At 43.1% G+C, this 15673-nt stretch overlaps 1 protein-coding gene across 1 annotated transcript in view; it reads right to left on the minus strand.

Moving 5' to 3' along the window:
• Positions 1-11678, minus strand: part of LOC135511121 (echinoderm microtubule-associated protein-like 6) — a 128638-nt gene extending 116960 nt beyond the window's left edge. Inside the window, exons 1-2 of the mRNA XM_064932675.1 lie at positions 11398-11678; positions 10330-10531 (exon numbers count right to left, since the gene is read on the minus strand). Of these exons, the coding sequence (XP_064788747.1) occupies positions 10330-10526 (197 nt within the window). The 5' untranslated portion in view covers positions 10527-10531; positions 11398-11678. The remainder of the gene's footprint in view (positions 1-10329; positions 10532-11397) is intronic.
• Between the last annotated feature and the right edge of the window lie 3995 nt (positions 11679-15673).

Consider the following 15673-nt stretch of genomic DNA (forward strand, 5'->3'; position numbering starts at 1 on the left):
GTCCTTACCCCCTGGTTAATGAGACCAGCCAGTAAACACTGTCACATCTTAGATCTGTCACACGCTCGCAGATGCACAGACACCAACACACACACAGATGCAAAGACATCAACACACACACACACACACACACACACACACACACACACACACACACACACGCACACACAGACAGATGCATGCACACACAAACACACCATCAGCAATCCGTGCCCATCTCCTGGTCTCTGCATACTGGCCCTAATAAAGCTGGTATTGTCCCAGTCAGCCCCAGTAATGTATGCAAAGGTCATGAGGAGGAGACAGAGGGGATAAGCCAGAACTGGTGGCAATGATGAGGGAGAGAGAGCCTGACAAGGTCTTTCTATTTCCAGTACTAATTTATTCAATCAGTGATACTACATACTACACATATCATATCAACCATGTCATAAGACATCCTGGTGTAAGATCCTAGCTGGTTGATTAATTGTAGAATAGTTCTAATAGCTTGTGACTATGCTATATAAACATTTGGTTAAGACTAGACTTTGGAGTGTGTGACTGTGACACTAGACTGTAAAGGTCTAGTTTAAAGACTTGCTTGTCTGAGTGTGAAAAGGGCTGTTTGAAAGTGTGGTTGAGTCCCGGTTCTTCCTACTTCTGCCTGGCTGGCTGGCAGTGACAGATGTACCCGGAGCCGGGTTCTGCCCTGCAGCACTGACGGAAATGGGACAGCAGAGGGAGTTCAGAGAACCAGAGCATGAGAGTAAGCACAGCCCAGCAGGAGCCAGGCCGGGGATTCCAGCCAAGGGTACGGCACTGTGAAACACACCAGCTGGAGCCACAAGCACCAGTCACTTCCAGACACACAGACACATGACAAGAACACACAACTGTGAATTCAGCAAGAGCTTTCTTCTGAGTGCAGAGGCATCCATTTTCTGACTGCCCGTTTGTATCTGCCAAGGGGATACATCTCCACACCTTTGTAATACCTCAAGGAAACGGCTGTTCAGATGGAGAGCATTCAAGAACCCAATGACTTATAAACCAATCATGTAATTATACATTTTTGTTAACTCAGCATCTTAAGGGTTCTTAAAGGTGATTATACCTTGTACTGAGCTCATCACTGTATCCAACACGAGGTGTCTCTGTGTCTCTGTGTATGCAATGCCACAGCATAAGGGCAAAGGTAATCTCTGTTAAGCCAGAACTAAAATCTTGAAGTCGTGACTTGCGACACATGTCTAATTTCCTGAATTAGGTCACATTTGGTCAGGTATGTTTATGTAGTCTGTCCACAAGAGATTAAGGTAAAGATAGGGTTGCAAAATTGTGGTAAATTATAATTAAATTCTCTGGTTTTCCCAAAATCCCGGATGGAGGAACCCCGGAATCAGGAGGGAATAAGGTGGAAATCTGGAAACCTCAAGAGAGGAATTCTAGAAAACCTGGGAATTTATTGAAAGTTCCTGGAATTTTGAAACACTGAGAAATAAAAAACTACAATGGTGACTATTGTGTTTCCCAGGTACATGGGGAAATGAGAGATGGGTGCTGGGTAATTCTAAAGCTCTCATAAAAGAGACTGGAATCTAAAGCCTCTCATAGAGGAAACTACATTCTAAAGCCTCTCCGAGGAGACTGGATTCTAAAACCTTGCACAAAGATTGGATTCTAAAGCCTGTCATATAGGAGACTGGACTATAAAGCCTCTCATAGAGGAGACTGTTCTAAAGACTCTCATAGAGGAGATTGGATTCTAAAGCCTCTCGTAGAAGAGGCTGGATTGTAAAGTCTGTCAAAGAGACTGGATTCTGAAGCCTCTCATATAGGAGACTGGATATTAAAGCATGTCATATAGGAGACTGGGTTCTAAAGCCTCTCATATAGGAGGCTGGATTCTAAAGCCTCTCATATAGGAGGCTGGATTCTAAAGCCTCTCATATAGGAGACTGGATAATAAAGCATGTCATATAGGAGACTGGATTCTAAAGCCTCTCATATAGGAGACTGGATATTAAAGCATGTCATATAGGAGACTGGATTCTAAAGCCTCTCATATAGGAGACTGGATTCTAAAGCCTCTCATATAGGAGACTGGATAATAAAGCATGTCATATAGGAGACTGGATTCTAAAGCCTCTCATATAGGAGACTGGATAATAAAGCATGTCATATAGGAGACTGGATAATAAAGCATGTCATATAGGAGACTGGATTCTAAAGCCTCTCATAGAGGAGACCGGAATCTTAAGCCCCTCGTTTAAGAGACTGGATTCTAAAGCCTGTCATATAGGGGACTGGATTTTCAAGCCTCTCATAGAGGAGACTGGATTCTATAGCCTCTAATAGAGGAGACTGGATTCTATAGCCTCTCATAGAGGAGACTGGATTCTAAAGCCTGTCATAGAGGAGACTGGATTCTAAAGCCTGTCATAGAGGAGACTGGATTCTAAAGCCTGTCATATAAGATACTGGATTCTAAAGCCTCTCAAAGAGGAGACTGGATTCTAAAGTCTGTCATATAGGAGACTGGATTCTAAAGCCTCTCATGGAGGAGACTGGATTCTAAAGCCTGTCACAGAGGAGACTGGATTCTAAAGACTGTCATAGTGACTGGATTCTAAAGCCTCTCATATAGGAGACTGGATTCTAAAACCTGTCATATAAGAGGCTGGATTCTATAGCTTCTCATAGAGGAGACTGCATTCTAAAGCCTCTCATAAAGGAGACTGGATTATAACGCATGTCATATAGGAGACTGGAATCTAAAGCTTCTCATAGAGGAGACTGCATTCTAAAGCCTCTCATAAAGGAGACTGGATTATAATGCATGTCATATAGGAGACTGGATTCTAAAGCCTCTCATAGAGGAGACCGGAGTATAAAGCCTCTCGTATAAGAGGCTGGGTTATAAAGCCTGTCATAGAGACTGGATTCTAAAGCCTCTCATATAGGAGACTGGATTCTAAAGCCTCTCATATAGGAGACTGGATTCTAAAACCTGTCATATGAGAGACTGGAGTCTAAAGCTTCTCATAGAGGAGACTGGATTCTAAAGCCTGTCACAGAGGAGAATGGATTCTAAAGCCTCTCATATAGGAGACTGCATTCTAAAACCTGTCATATGAGAGACTGGATTCTAAAGCTTCTCATAGAGGAGACTGGATTCTAAAGCCTGTCACAGAGGAGACTGCATTCTAAAGCCTCTCATAAAGGAGACTGGATTATAACGCATGTCATATAGGAGACTGGATTCTAAAGCCTCTCATAGAGGAGTCCGGAGTATAAAGCCTCTCGTATAAGAGGCTGGGTTATAAAGCCTGTCATAGAGACTGGATTCTAAAGCCTCTCATATAGGAGACTGGATTCTAAAGCCTCTCATATAGGAGACTGGATTCTAAAGCCTGTCATATGAGAGACTGGAGTCTAAAGCTTCTCATAGAGGAGACTGGATTCTAAAGCCTGTCACAGAGGAGACTGGATTCTAAAGACTGTCATAGATACTGGATTCTAAAGCCTCTCATATAGGAGACTGGATTCTAAAACCTGTCATATGAGAGACTGGAGTCTAAAGCTTCTCATAGAGGAGACTGGATTCTAAAGCCTGTCACAGAGGAGACTGCATTCTAAAGCCTCTCATAAAGGAGACTGGATTATAACGCATGTCTGGATTATAACGCATGTCATATAGGAGACTGGATTCTAAAACCTCTCATAGAGGAGACCGGAGTATAAAGCCTCTTGTATAAGAGGCTGGGTTATAAAGCCTGTCATAGAGACTGGATTCTAAAGCCTCTCATATAGGAGACTGGATTCTAAAGCCTCTCATATAGGAGACTGGATTCTAAAACCTGTCATATGAGAGACTGGAGTCTAAAGCTTCTAATAGAGGAGACTGGATTCTAAAGCCAATTATATAGGAGACTGGATTTTATAGCCTCTCAAAGAGGAGACTGAATTCTAAAGCCTCTCATACAGGAAACTGGAATGTGTCCTCTTGAAAATAAGAGTCCTGAGCTTGGTGTTGACTTGAGACCACGTTGACAATCACAGTGTGAGGACCAGACTTCAATTCAATTTCAATTACAGACAGCAACGCAGCCCTACGCCAAGAGATAATTACTTTGAGCGCAAATTGGAAAAAGGAAATGACCTGAAGAGCCTGACTGTGTGTGTATGTGTATGTGTGTATGTATGTGTATGTGTATGTGTGTGTGTATGTATGTGTATGTGTGTGTGTGTGTGTGTGTGTATGTATGTGTATGTGTGTGTATGTGTATGTGTGTGTGCATGTGTGTGTGTGTGTGTGTATGTATGTGTGTGTGTGTGTGTGTGTGTGCATACGTGCATCAGTGGAGGCTGCTGAGGGGAGAACAGCCCATAATAATGTCCAGAACAGAGCAAATGGAATGGCATCAAACACCTCGAAACCATGTGTTTGACGTATTTGATACTGCTTCACTGATTCCGTTCTCGTCATTGCCACAAGCCAGTTCTCCCCAATTAAGGTGCCATCAACCTCCTGTGACGTGTATGTGATATTGAGTGTGTGTATGTGACGTGTACATGTTTATCCATGGAGTGGCTACGTGGTTGGCATTCTTATAATGACTCCCTAACCATCCCTCTGCACATACTGATCTGCATGCATGGACACACACACAGATGTGAAGGACACAGAGAGGTGTATAGACACATGCACACATAGACAATGGCACAGAGAGACACATACATGAACCTCAATCACCCCTACCCACAAACCATATTTCCAAAAGACACATACATTTCAGAGGCACTCATTGCCAACAGGCGTAATAGGTACTAATGCAATAATACAACAAATGTACATGCAAATCATAGAATTTCAATGCCATCTCGTCCCCTTCATTTAGTTGAAAGCAATCAGAATAAGAAGGGAGACAGTTTTTCTTCCGCCTCCGTTGAGATGATGTCAGAGGGTGAGTTTAAGAAAGCCTGTCTAGAAAAAGACAGAGTAAAACTCCCGAAACTTTTGACTGTGTAAACACCTTTAGCCTTCATGGAGCTGTGGCACAAAGTAGGTCTAATTTAAAGGGAAATTGGAAAAAAAGTTCTACTTCATATTCAGTACCATACCCTTAGCCATGATTTATTGGCCATATACCACACCCCCTCGTACCTTATTGCCTAATTATACTGGGTGTTATACTGGTCGTTAGCTATTGGGCCTCTCCAAGTTCAGGTTCAGCCTGTTTCCATGGTTTCCCAGACTGTCTGGGTCCAGTGCTCCAGCTACACAAGGCTTCTGCATGCATTTACAAGGCTAATCCTTCAATATTGACATGTAGGCCAAGAGAATGTGTGATGAATAACTATTCAATAAAAGTGCATCACTCTAAACAAAACCACTTTGTCTAGATCGACATGTATACGCTTTCTGAAAGGGAGTAGGTCTAATTGTGTTAAAAACCACATGTTTAATGGTAGTCTTTTTTGTGTTCAGTCCTGGCCATGGAGACATGTAATATTCGTTCAACAGAAGCAAGTGTCCACTGAAAAGGCCTTTTCCAGAAATTATAGGCCCAACATGGATTTAATCCATCAATATGACTGCCACAATTACAGACCTAATCCATCAATATGACCACTGTGATAAAAGTGTCTGCAAAATAATTATTCCCTGACAGAGTGGAGAGAAATAACTATTTAAAAGCCTTTCAACAAAAGTAGATGGGGATGGATTGGTGACAATCTGACCAGCACTTTAGGCCTCACCCAGTTTGATTGTGTTCTGTGTGACCTGAGGAGGACTTTGCATTGACTAGAAATAAACAGTGGCTTTGCAGAGAGCCTTGTAGTTTCTAGCAATTCTGAGAACAAACTACAGATCACGGCTTATCATGAGTGTGTTTGTGTTTGGGTTGTTACCGTGGTTTGCTTGCACCAGCTTGGCTTGCTATCACTGAACCACAAAAAAAGATAAGGAACTAAGTCACAAAGCATTCTCAAAGCACTGGGCTCAATCCAAACAGCACTGGACTCAATCCAAACAGCACAGGGCTCAATCCAAACAGCACAGGACTCAATCCAAACAGCACAGGGCTCAATCCAAAACAGCACTGAGCTCAATCTAAACAGCACTTAGGCTCAATCCAAACAGCACTGGGCTCAATCCAAACAGCACTGGGCTCAATCCAAACAGCACTGGGCTCAATCCAAACAGCACAGGGCTCAATCCAAACAGCACAGGGCTCAATCCAAACAGCACAGGGCTCAATCCAAAACAGCACTGGGCTCAATCTAAACAGCACTTAGGCTCAATATAAAACAGCACTGGGCTCAATCCAAACAGCATTGTGCTCAATCCAAACAGCATTGTGCTCAATCCAAATAGCATTGTGCTCAATAGCAACCAGCATTGTGCTCAATAGAAACCAGCTCCCCATCCTAGCTGTCAGCTCGTGGTCTCTTAAAAATACTCTTGTTGCATACAGAACTAAGAACTATACACTTCACACATCCCCCAGCCTCAACCCCTCTCCAGTGTGTGCTTTACAGGGGGCACTGCTACCATACTTGCAGGTATGCAAGGGATACAAGAGCTTTTAAGAGGCTTTTTAGCTCTTGAATACCTTGGAGTGAGGAGCTGTGGGCCATCTCCGTGCTTTCAAATCAGCATGATTGACTCGAAAAAACAAGGAGCTGTCCAATTAACAGTGGTGCTGAAATAGTTTGTGTCTTATATCTCATAGCTTATGTCAAAATAGCTTTTGACATAAGTAGACCGTTGTGAAGTAGACAGTCGTGAAGTAGACAGTCGTGATGTAGACAGTCGTGATGTAGACAGTCGTGATGTCGACAGTCGGGAAGTAGACAGTCGTGATGTAGACAGTCGTGAAGTAGACAATCGTGAAGTAGACAGTCGTGAAGTAGACAGTCGTGATGTAGACAGTCGTGAAGTAGACAGTCGTGATGTAGACAGTCGTGATGTAGACAGTCGTGAAGTAGACAGTCGTGATGTAGACAGTCGTGATGTAGACAGTCGTGAAGTAGACAGTCGTGAAGTAGACAGTCGTGAAGTAGACAGTCGTGATGTAGACAGCCGTGGTGTAGACAGCCGTGATGTAAACAGCCGTGATGTCGACAGTCGGGAAGTAGACAGTCGTGATGTAGACAGTCGTGAAGTAGACAGTCGTGATGTAGACAGTCGTGATGTAGACAGATGTGATGTAGACAGCCATGATGTAGACAGTCATGAAGTAGACAGTCGTAGACAGTCGTGATGCAGTCAGTCGTGATGTAGATTGTCGTGATGTAGACAGTCGTAAAGTAGACAGTTGTGATGTAGACAGCCGTGATGTAGACAGATGTGATGTAGACAGTCGTGATGTAGACAGTCGTAAAGTAGACAGTCATGAAGTAGACAGTCGTAGACAGTCGTGATGCAGTTAGTCGTGATGTAGACAGTCGTGATGTAGACAGCCGTGATGTAGACAGCCGTGATGTAGAGTCGTGAAGTAGACAGTCGTGAAGTAGACAGTCATGATGTAGACAGCCGTGATGTAGACAGTCATGAATTAGAGTCATGAAGTAGACAGTCGTGATGCAGTCAGTCGTGATGTAGACAGCCGTGATGTAGACAGCCATGATGTAGACAGCCATGATGTAGACAGATGTGATGTAGACAGCCGTGATGTAGACAGTCATGAAGTAGACAGTCGTAGACAGTCGTGATGCAGTCAGTCGTGATGTAGATTGTCGTGATGTAGACAGTCGTAAAGTAGACAGTTGTGATGTAGACAGTCGTGATGTAGACAATCGTGAAGTAGACAGTCGTGAAGTAGACAGTCGTAAAGTAGACAGTCGTAAAGTAGACAGTCGTAAAGTAGACAGTCGTGAAGTAGACAGTCGTGAAGTAGACAGTCGTGAAGTAGACAGTCGTGATGTAGACAGTCGTAAAGTAGACATTCGTAAAGTAGACAGTCGTAAAGTAGACAGTTGTGAAGTGGAGTCGTGAAGTAGACAGTCGTGATGCAGTTAGTCGTAAAGTAGACAGTCGTAAAGTAGACAGTCGTAAAGTAGACAGTCGTGAAGTAGACAGTCGTGAAGTAGACAGTCGTGAAGTAGACAGTCGTAAAGTAGACATTCGTAAAGTAGACATTCGTAAAGTAGACAGTTGTGAAGTGGAGTCGTGATGTAGACAGTCGTGATGCAGTTAGTCGTGATGTAGACAGTCGTGATGTAGACAGTCGTGATGTAGACAGCCGTGATGTAGACAGCCGTGATGTAGACAGCCGTGATGTAGAGTCGTGAAGTAGACAGTCGTGAAGTAGACAGTCGTGCTGCAGTCAGTCATGATGTAGACAGCCATGATGTAGACAGTCGTGAATTAGAGTCATGAAGTAGACAGTCGTGATGCAGTCAGTCGTGATGTAGACAGCCGTGATGTAGACAGTCGTGTAGTAGAGTCGTGAAGTAGACAGTCGTGATGCAGTCAGTTGTGATGTAGACAGTCGTGATGTAGACAGTCGTGAAGTAGAGTTGTGAAGTAGACAGTCGTAGACAGTTGTAAAGTAGACAGTCATGATGCAGTCAGTCGTGATGTAGACAGTCGTGATGTAGACAGTCGTAGACAGTCGTAAAGTAGACAGTCGTGATGTAGACAGTCGTAGACAGTCGTAAAGTAGACAGTCGTGATGTAGACAGTCGTAGACAGTCGTAAAGTAGACAGTCGTGATGTAGACAGTCGTAGACAGTCGTAAAGTAGACAGTCGTGATGTAGACAGTCGTGATGTAGACAGTCATGATGCAGTCAGTCGTGATGCAGTCAGTCATGATGCAGTCAGTTTTGATGTAGACAGTCATGATGGAGACAGTCGTGATGCAGTCAGTCTTGATGTACAGTCGTAAAGTAGACAGTCGTGATGCAGTCAGTCGTGATGCAGTCCGTCGTGATGTAGACAGTCGTGATGTAGACAGTCGTGAAGTAGACAGTCGTGATGCAGTCAGTTGTGATGTAGACAGCCGTGATGTAGACAGTCGTGAATTAGAGTCGTGAAGTAGACAGTTGTGATGCAGTCAGCCGTGATGTAGACAGCCGTGATGTAGACAGTCGTGAAGTAGAGTCGTGAAGTAGACAGTTGTGATGCAGTCAGTCGTGATGTAGACAGTCGTGATGTAGATAGCCGTGATGTAGACAGTCGTGAAGTGGAGTCGTGAAGTAGACGGTTGTGATGCAGTCACTTGTGATGTAGACAGTCGTGATGCAGTCAGTCGTGATGTAGACAGTCGTAAAGTAGACAGTCATGATGCAGTCAGTCGTGATGTAGACAGTCGTAGACAGTTGTAAAGTAGACAGTCGTGATGTAGACAGTCGTAGACAGTCGTAAAGTAGACAGTCGTGATGTAGACAGTCGTAAAGTAGACAGTCGTGATGTAGACAGTCATGATGCAGTCAGTCGAGATGCAGTCAGTCATGATGCAGTCAGTCTTGATGTAGACAGTCGTGATGTAGACAGTCGTGATGCAGTCAGTCTTGATGTACAGTCGTAAAGTAGACAGTCGTGATGTAGACAGTCGTAGACAGTCATAAAGTAAACAGTCGTGATGTAGACAGTTGTAGACAGTCGTAAAGTAGACAGTCGTGATGTAGACAGTCGTAGACAGTCGTAAAGTAGGCAGTCGTGATGTAGACAGTCGTAGACAGTCGTAAAGTAGACAGTCGTGATGTAGACAGTCGTAAAGTAGACAGTCGTGATGTAGACAGTTATGATGCAGTCAGTCGTGATGCAGTCAGTCATGATGCAGTCAGTCTTGATGTAGACAGTCGTGATGCAGTCAGTCTTGATGTACAGTCGTAAAGTAGACAGTCGTGATGCAGTCAGTCGTGATGCAGTCCGTCGTGATGCAGTCCGTCGTGATGTAGACAGTCGTGATGCAGTCAGTCTTGATGTAGACAGTTGTGATGTAGTCAGTCAATGCAAGATATAAGGAAAGTCATAGTACAAATAGTAGCCCAATGACCTCTATGAATACAATTATTGCAATGACTCCCTCACGTAGTACACAGCCTCTCTGGACAGGATACACATTACATCTGCACAGGGAAGGCTCACACGGGATAGAGCAACACTGGAGTGATGCCATGCATCAATTTATTCCTTTAATTAAGGTATTCATTGAGATTATTTTAGATTAAATAAAATGTGATTTTGAAGAGATGCTTAATGAGTGGACAATGTTATGTTTTAAATGGATATTCTACATTCTTAAATTGTGCGAATTTTGTTCGCACTCTATGCATAGACTTCTTGGTGTTGTTTTGAAGGCTACTGTATGTATATTCCAAGTAACACTCACCTTATAATGTCATCGTTGTGGCCCAGGTAAAACTTCTGAGTGTGTTCTCTGGTATTGTAAACCACGCCGACTCCAGCCACGAAATAGACCACTTCTTTGCCAGCGGTGTAGTACAGGTTGTTTCGGCATTGATGCCCCCTGTACCCGTAGATCCATTCTAATCTCAGTTGGCAATGCGGAGCAGTCCGATCCGCCATGATATCTGACAATTTGTTAGTTTAGTGAATTATTCCACCCTACAGTAGGCTGCACCACAACCACGGATCACTGACATGCACGTGCAAACCTTACTGATTAAATAAGAAAAATCCTAACAGATGACATTTTCCTATATGTAGTCTATCATAAACAGCTTAATTCCCGCATCCTACAGCAGATGTGCACATTGCGTTTTGAGAAAACACCGGCAAGGACTGGTACACCTCAGACCCATTCATAATGTTTGCCTTTAGACACGGTGTTGCCTGAATTGTTACTATGTTAGCCTACTCTAATTTAGATTGTGGATTAATTCATTATTTTCCTCATAAAAATATATTTTTTTAACATTTTGCCATGTTTTACAAAAGTTCATTTACTCCACTAAATGACATTACATTGCTTTTTTTATCCATTTAAAATTGGTTCCTTTTCAAATGACAACGAAAACAGAGGTACTAGCCAAAAAAAAAAATGAACACAACTGCTGGAGGATTCGGCTGCTGCTGAAATATAATCCGCACACTAATCCTTAACCGTAACATCAGCCATAGTTACTGCGGTTTTATATATTTCTCAAGACAATAACTAACAAATAAACATTTCAAAGCAAACAAACATGTAGAAAATAGGCCGAACATGCAATATGTCTGTCTTCCATTCACAAATCTGGTTGGAGTAAATCCGAGAATCGAACAATTGTGAGGAATTACGGATTTTCACAGCAAATCACTCTGACAGAGTACGACCTGTTTTGACAGTCACAGCTGGTTCGCCGCTGTCAGTGTGAATACGCCCCAAAATGAAAATTCTCTGCTAACTTCCGTGCAGAGGCAAACAATCTATGGGCTTCCAAACACAGTCGCTCACCCCGCGACTCCACGGTATCTCCCGCATCTCACATGGATGGATGAAAGTAGGGATTCCGGGCAGCGAGCGAAATAAACCTACTCATATGGGCGAATGGCAGGCGCTGCCTTTGATAAACCGGGGTGGAAAGCTGAGCGGAGGTCTAGCACTGTGTTATTCATTGCATATTAATATTAATGTAGTAACGTAATGGAGACTTTCCCCATCAAGTACTTAAACGTAATATTTTTTAGAATAGCCTCTCTCTGGTTTCGAAGAGCTAGTAACCACAACACCCTGCAAGCCACCCCTGCACTGCCACCGACGATGAGCGGCTAGCTGCACAGGTTTATGGGTATTGATGTGTTTATGGCTGAGGCATTCCCTCTCTCACGCTTTCTCGTTGGTCCAAAACATTGAAAACTACAACTACCAGTCAGCAATAGTGAAGCGCTGTCCAAGGTCTTGAAGACCTACAGATGAAAAATACATCGATTAGGTCTGAAAACAGAATGGCAGCTTCTACGATCAGCAATAATTGAGTCAATTCATATGAGTGAAATTTAATTACATTTAATCATTAGAATTGTAGGCCCTAATAAAAATAAAGAGATTAGACCGAATAGGAAATGACTGAATCGAATAGCAACTGATAAATAGTTTTTTTTGTGACGATGGTAGATGAAATTGGATGGAGTTCAATCCCAAATAGGAAACAAAATGGGATATAATAATTTTGCCTGAATCATATTCATATTTTGATTTGTCAAATTTGAGACAGTTGAACCAAAGGGAGAGTCTTTAACTCACATGTGATACAGATGCATTCTAGAGCTGAATATCTCTTGTATCCATGAATCTCCAATCAGAACACCAGTACATTTTCTGTAAAGGGTCGAACAACCATAAACTCTTACTGATTATTAAGTCCCCCTTTGACTGATCCTCTGTACTCTAATATCCTTGCATACTTTCACATTTACATTTTAGTCATTTAGCAGATGTTTTTATCCAGAGTGACTTCGAGTGCATTCATCTTAAGAAAGCTAGGTGGGTGAGTGCATAGTACAATAATTATTCTAGATGGAAACTGGACTCTTGGAACTGATGTGTAGAACGTTCTCAAAGGCTAAATGCTAAGTAGAGCATGTCATTGCCAGCCCCTTGAACAGCACTGCAGGGTGACAGACTTCCCTGGAGAGCCAGTGCAATCTACCATGCCATTCAACTGGGCCTCCTGTAGGGCTCTCTGTGATTATGTTGCATGGGAGACGAGTTGGCTGGCTGAGTTCATATTCTTCTAGTCGTATTCACATAGACCTTGGGAGAATCTCAAGCGTCCTCTCTCTTCGCCTCCTTATCAACACCCTTTGGAGGAGAAGGTCAGAGGGGAGGGACCTCTGGCTCTCACATCCAATGGATTTTGAAATGGAGGCGAGGAGAGAGGATGCGTGAGTATTCAGTTGAGATTCTCCCCTTGAATGACTACTCCCATGGGACTCTAGCAGCCTACCTATTTCTCACCATAACAACTGCTTGGGGTTTGAATCACTGCTCCACCCTGCCAAGCCTGTTGCCAGATAGCCAACTCCTCTGACATGTGCTGCCATCAAACCTGGGTTCAAATAATATTATGGGTATTTCAATTACTTTCAGAGACATTTGAAAGTGAGTATTTAGATAAGTAGGTGAATATTGGAATGTATATGGAAATAGTAAAATACTCGGTAAGGAGGCCTACACTCTGACTCAAATACATTCCTGTGCATTTAACCAAGGTACAGTTGAAGTCAGATGTTTACATACACCTTAGCCAAAGACATTTAAACACAGTTTTTCATAATTCCTGACATTTAATCCTAGTAAAAATTCCATGTTTTAGGATAGTTAGGATCACCACTTTATTTTGAGAATGTGAAATGTCAGTAGAGAAAATTATTTCTTTCAGCTTTGATTTCTTTCATCACATTCCCAGTGGGTCAGAAGTTTAAATACACTCAATTATTATTTGGTAGCATTGCCTTTAAATTGTTTAACTTGGGTCAAACATTTCGGGTAGCCTTCCACAAGCTTCCCACAATAAGTTTGGTGAATTTTGGCCCATTCCTCCTGACAGAGCTGGTGTAACTGAGTCAGGTTTGTAGGCCTCCTTGCTCTCACACACTTTTTCAGTTCTGCCCCCAAAAATTCTATAGGATTGAGGTCAGCGCTTTGAGATGGCCACTCCAATACCTTGACTTTGTTGTCCTTAAGACATTTTGCCAGAACTTTGGAATTATGCTTGGGGTCATTGTCCATTTGGAAGACCCATTTGCGACCAATATTTAACTGATTTAACTGATGTCTTGAGATATTGCATCAATATAATTGATAATTTTCTTGCCTCATGATGCCATCTATTTTGTGAAGTGCACCAGTCCCTCCTGCAGCAAAGCACCTCCACAACATGATGCTGCCACCCCCGTGCTTCACGGTTGGGATGGTGTTCTTTGGCTTGCAAGCCTCCCCCTTTTTCCTCCGAACACAACGATGGTCATTATAGCCAAACAGTTCTATTTTTGTTTCATCAGACCAGAGGACATTTCTCCAAAAAGTACGATCTTTGTCCCCATGTGCAGTTGCAAACTGTAGTCTGGCTTTTTATGGCGGTTTTGGAGCAGTGGCTTCTTCCTTGCTGAGCGGCCTTTCAGGTTATGTCGATATAGGACTCCTTTTACTGTGGATATGATACATCTTCACAAGGTCCTTTGCTGTTGTTCTGGGATTGATTTGCACTTTTCACACCAAAGTACGTTCATCTCTAGGAGACAGAACGTGTCTCCTTCCTGAGCGGTATGACGGCTGCGTGGTCCCATGGGGTTCATACTTACGTACTATTGTTTGTACAGATGAACGTGGTACCTTCAGGCATTTGGAAATTGCTCCCAATGATGAACCAGACTTATGGAGGTCTAGAATTTTTTTTCCGAGGTCTTGGCTGATTTCTTTAGATTTTCCCATGATTTCAAGCAAAGAGGCACTGAGTTTGAAGGTAGGCCTTGAAATACATCCACAAGTACACCTCCAATTGACTCAAATGATGTCAATTAGCCTAGCAGAAGCTTCTAAAGCCATGACATAATTTTCTGGAATATTCCAAGCTGTTTGAAGGCACAGTTAACTTAGTGTATGTAAACCTCCAACCCACTGGAGTTCTGATACAGTGAATTATAAGTGAAATAATCTGTCTATAAACAACTGTTGGAAAAATTACTTGTGTCATGCACAAAGTAGATGTCCTAACCGACTTGACAAAACTATAGTTTGTTAACAAGAAATTTGTGAAGTGGTTAAAAAACAACTTTTAATGACTCCAACATACAATGGGGAGAACAAGTATTTGATAACCTGCAAAATTGGCAGTGTTTCCTACTTACAAAGCATGTAGAGGTCTGTCATTTTTATTATAGGTACACTTTAACTGCGAGAGACGGAATGGAAAACAAAAATCCAGAAAATCACATTGTATGCTTTTTAAGTAATTCATTTGCATTGTATTGCATGACATAAGTATCTGATACGTCAGAAAAGCAGAACCTAATACCATACGTTTCCTGTAGTTCTTGACTAGGTTTGCACACGCTGCAGCAGGGATTTTGGCCCACTCCTCCATACAGACCTTCTCCAGATCCTTCAGGTTTCGGGGCTGTCGCTGGGCAATACAGACTTTCAGCTCCCTCCAAAGATTTTCTATTGGGTTCAGGTCTGGAGACTGGCTAGGCCACTCCAGGACCATGAGATGCTTCTTACGGAGCCACTCCTTAGTTTCCCTGGCTGTGCGTTAGGGGTCGACCCAGCCACGACCCATCTTCAATGCTCTTACTGAGGGAAGGAGGCTGTTGGCCAAGATCTCACGATACATGGCCCCATCCATCCTCCCCTCAATACGGTGCAGTCGTCCTGTCCCCTTTGCAGAACTGCATCCTCAAAGAATGATGTTTCCACCTCCATGCTTCACGGTTGGGATGGTGTTCTTGGGGTTGTACTCACCCTTCTTCTACCTCCAAACACGGCGAGTGGAGTTTAGACCAAAAAGCTCTATTTTTGTCTCATCAGACCACATGACCTTCTACCATTCCTCCTCTGGACCATCCAGATGGTCATTGGCAAACTTCAGATGGGCCTGGACATGCGCTGGCTTGAGCAGGGGGACCTTGCATGCGCTGCAGGATTTTAATCCATGACGGTGTAGTGTGTTACTAATGGTTTTCTTTGAGACTGTGGTCCCAGCTCTCCTCGGGTCATTGACCAGGTCCTG

Source organism: Oncorhynchus masou, chromosome 23 (genome assembly GCF_036934945.1).
Source record: "Oncorhynchus masou masou isolate Uvic2021 chromosome 23, UVic_Omas_1.1, whole genome shotgun sequence".
Lineage (NCBI taxonomy): Eukaryota > Metazoa > Chordata > Actinopteri > Salmoniformes > Salmonidae > Oncorhynchus > Oncorhynchus masou.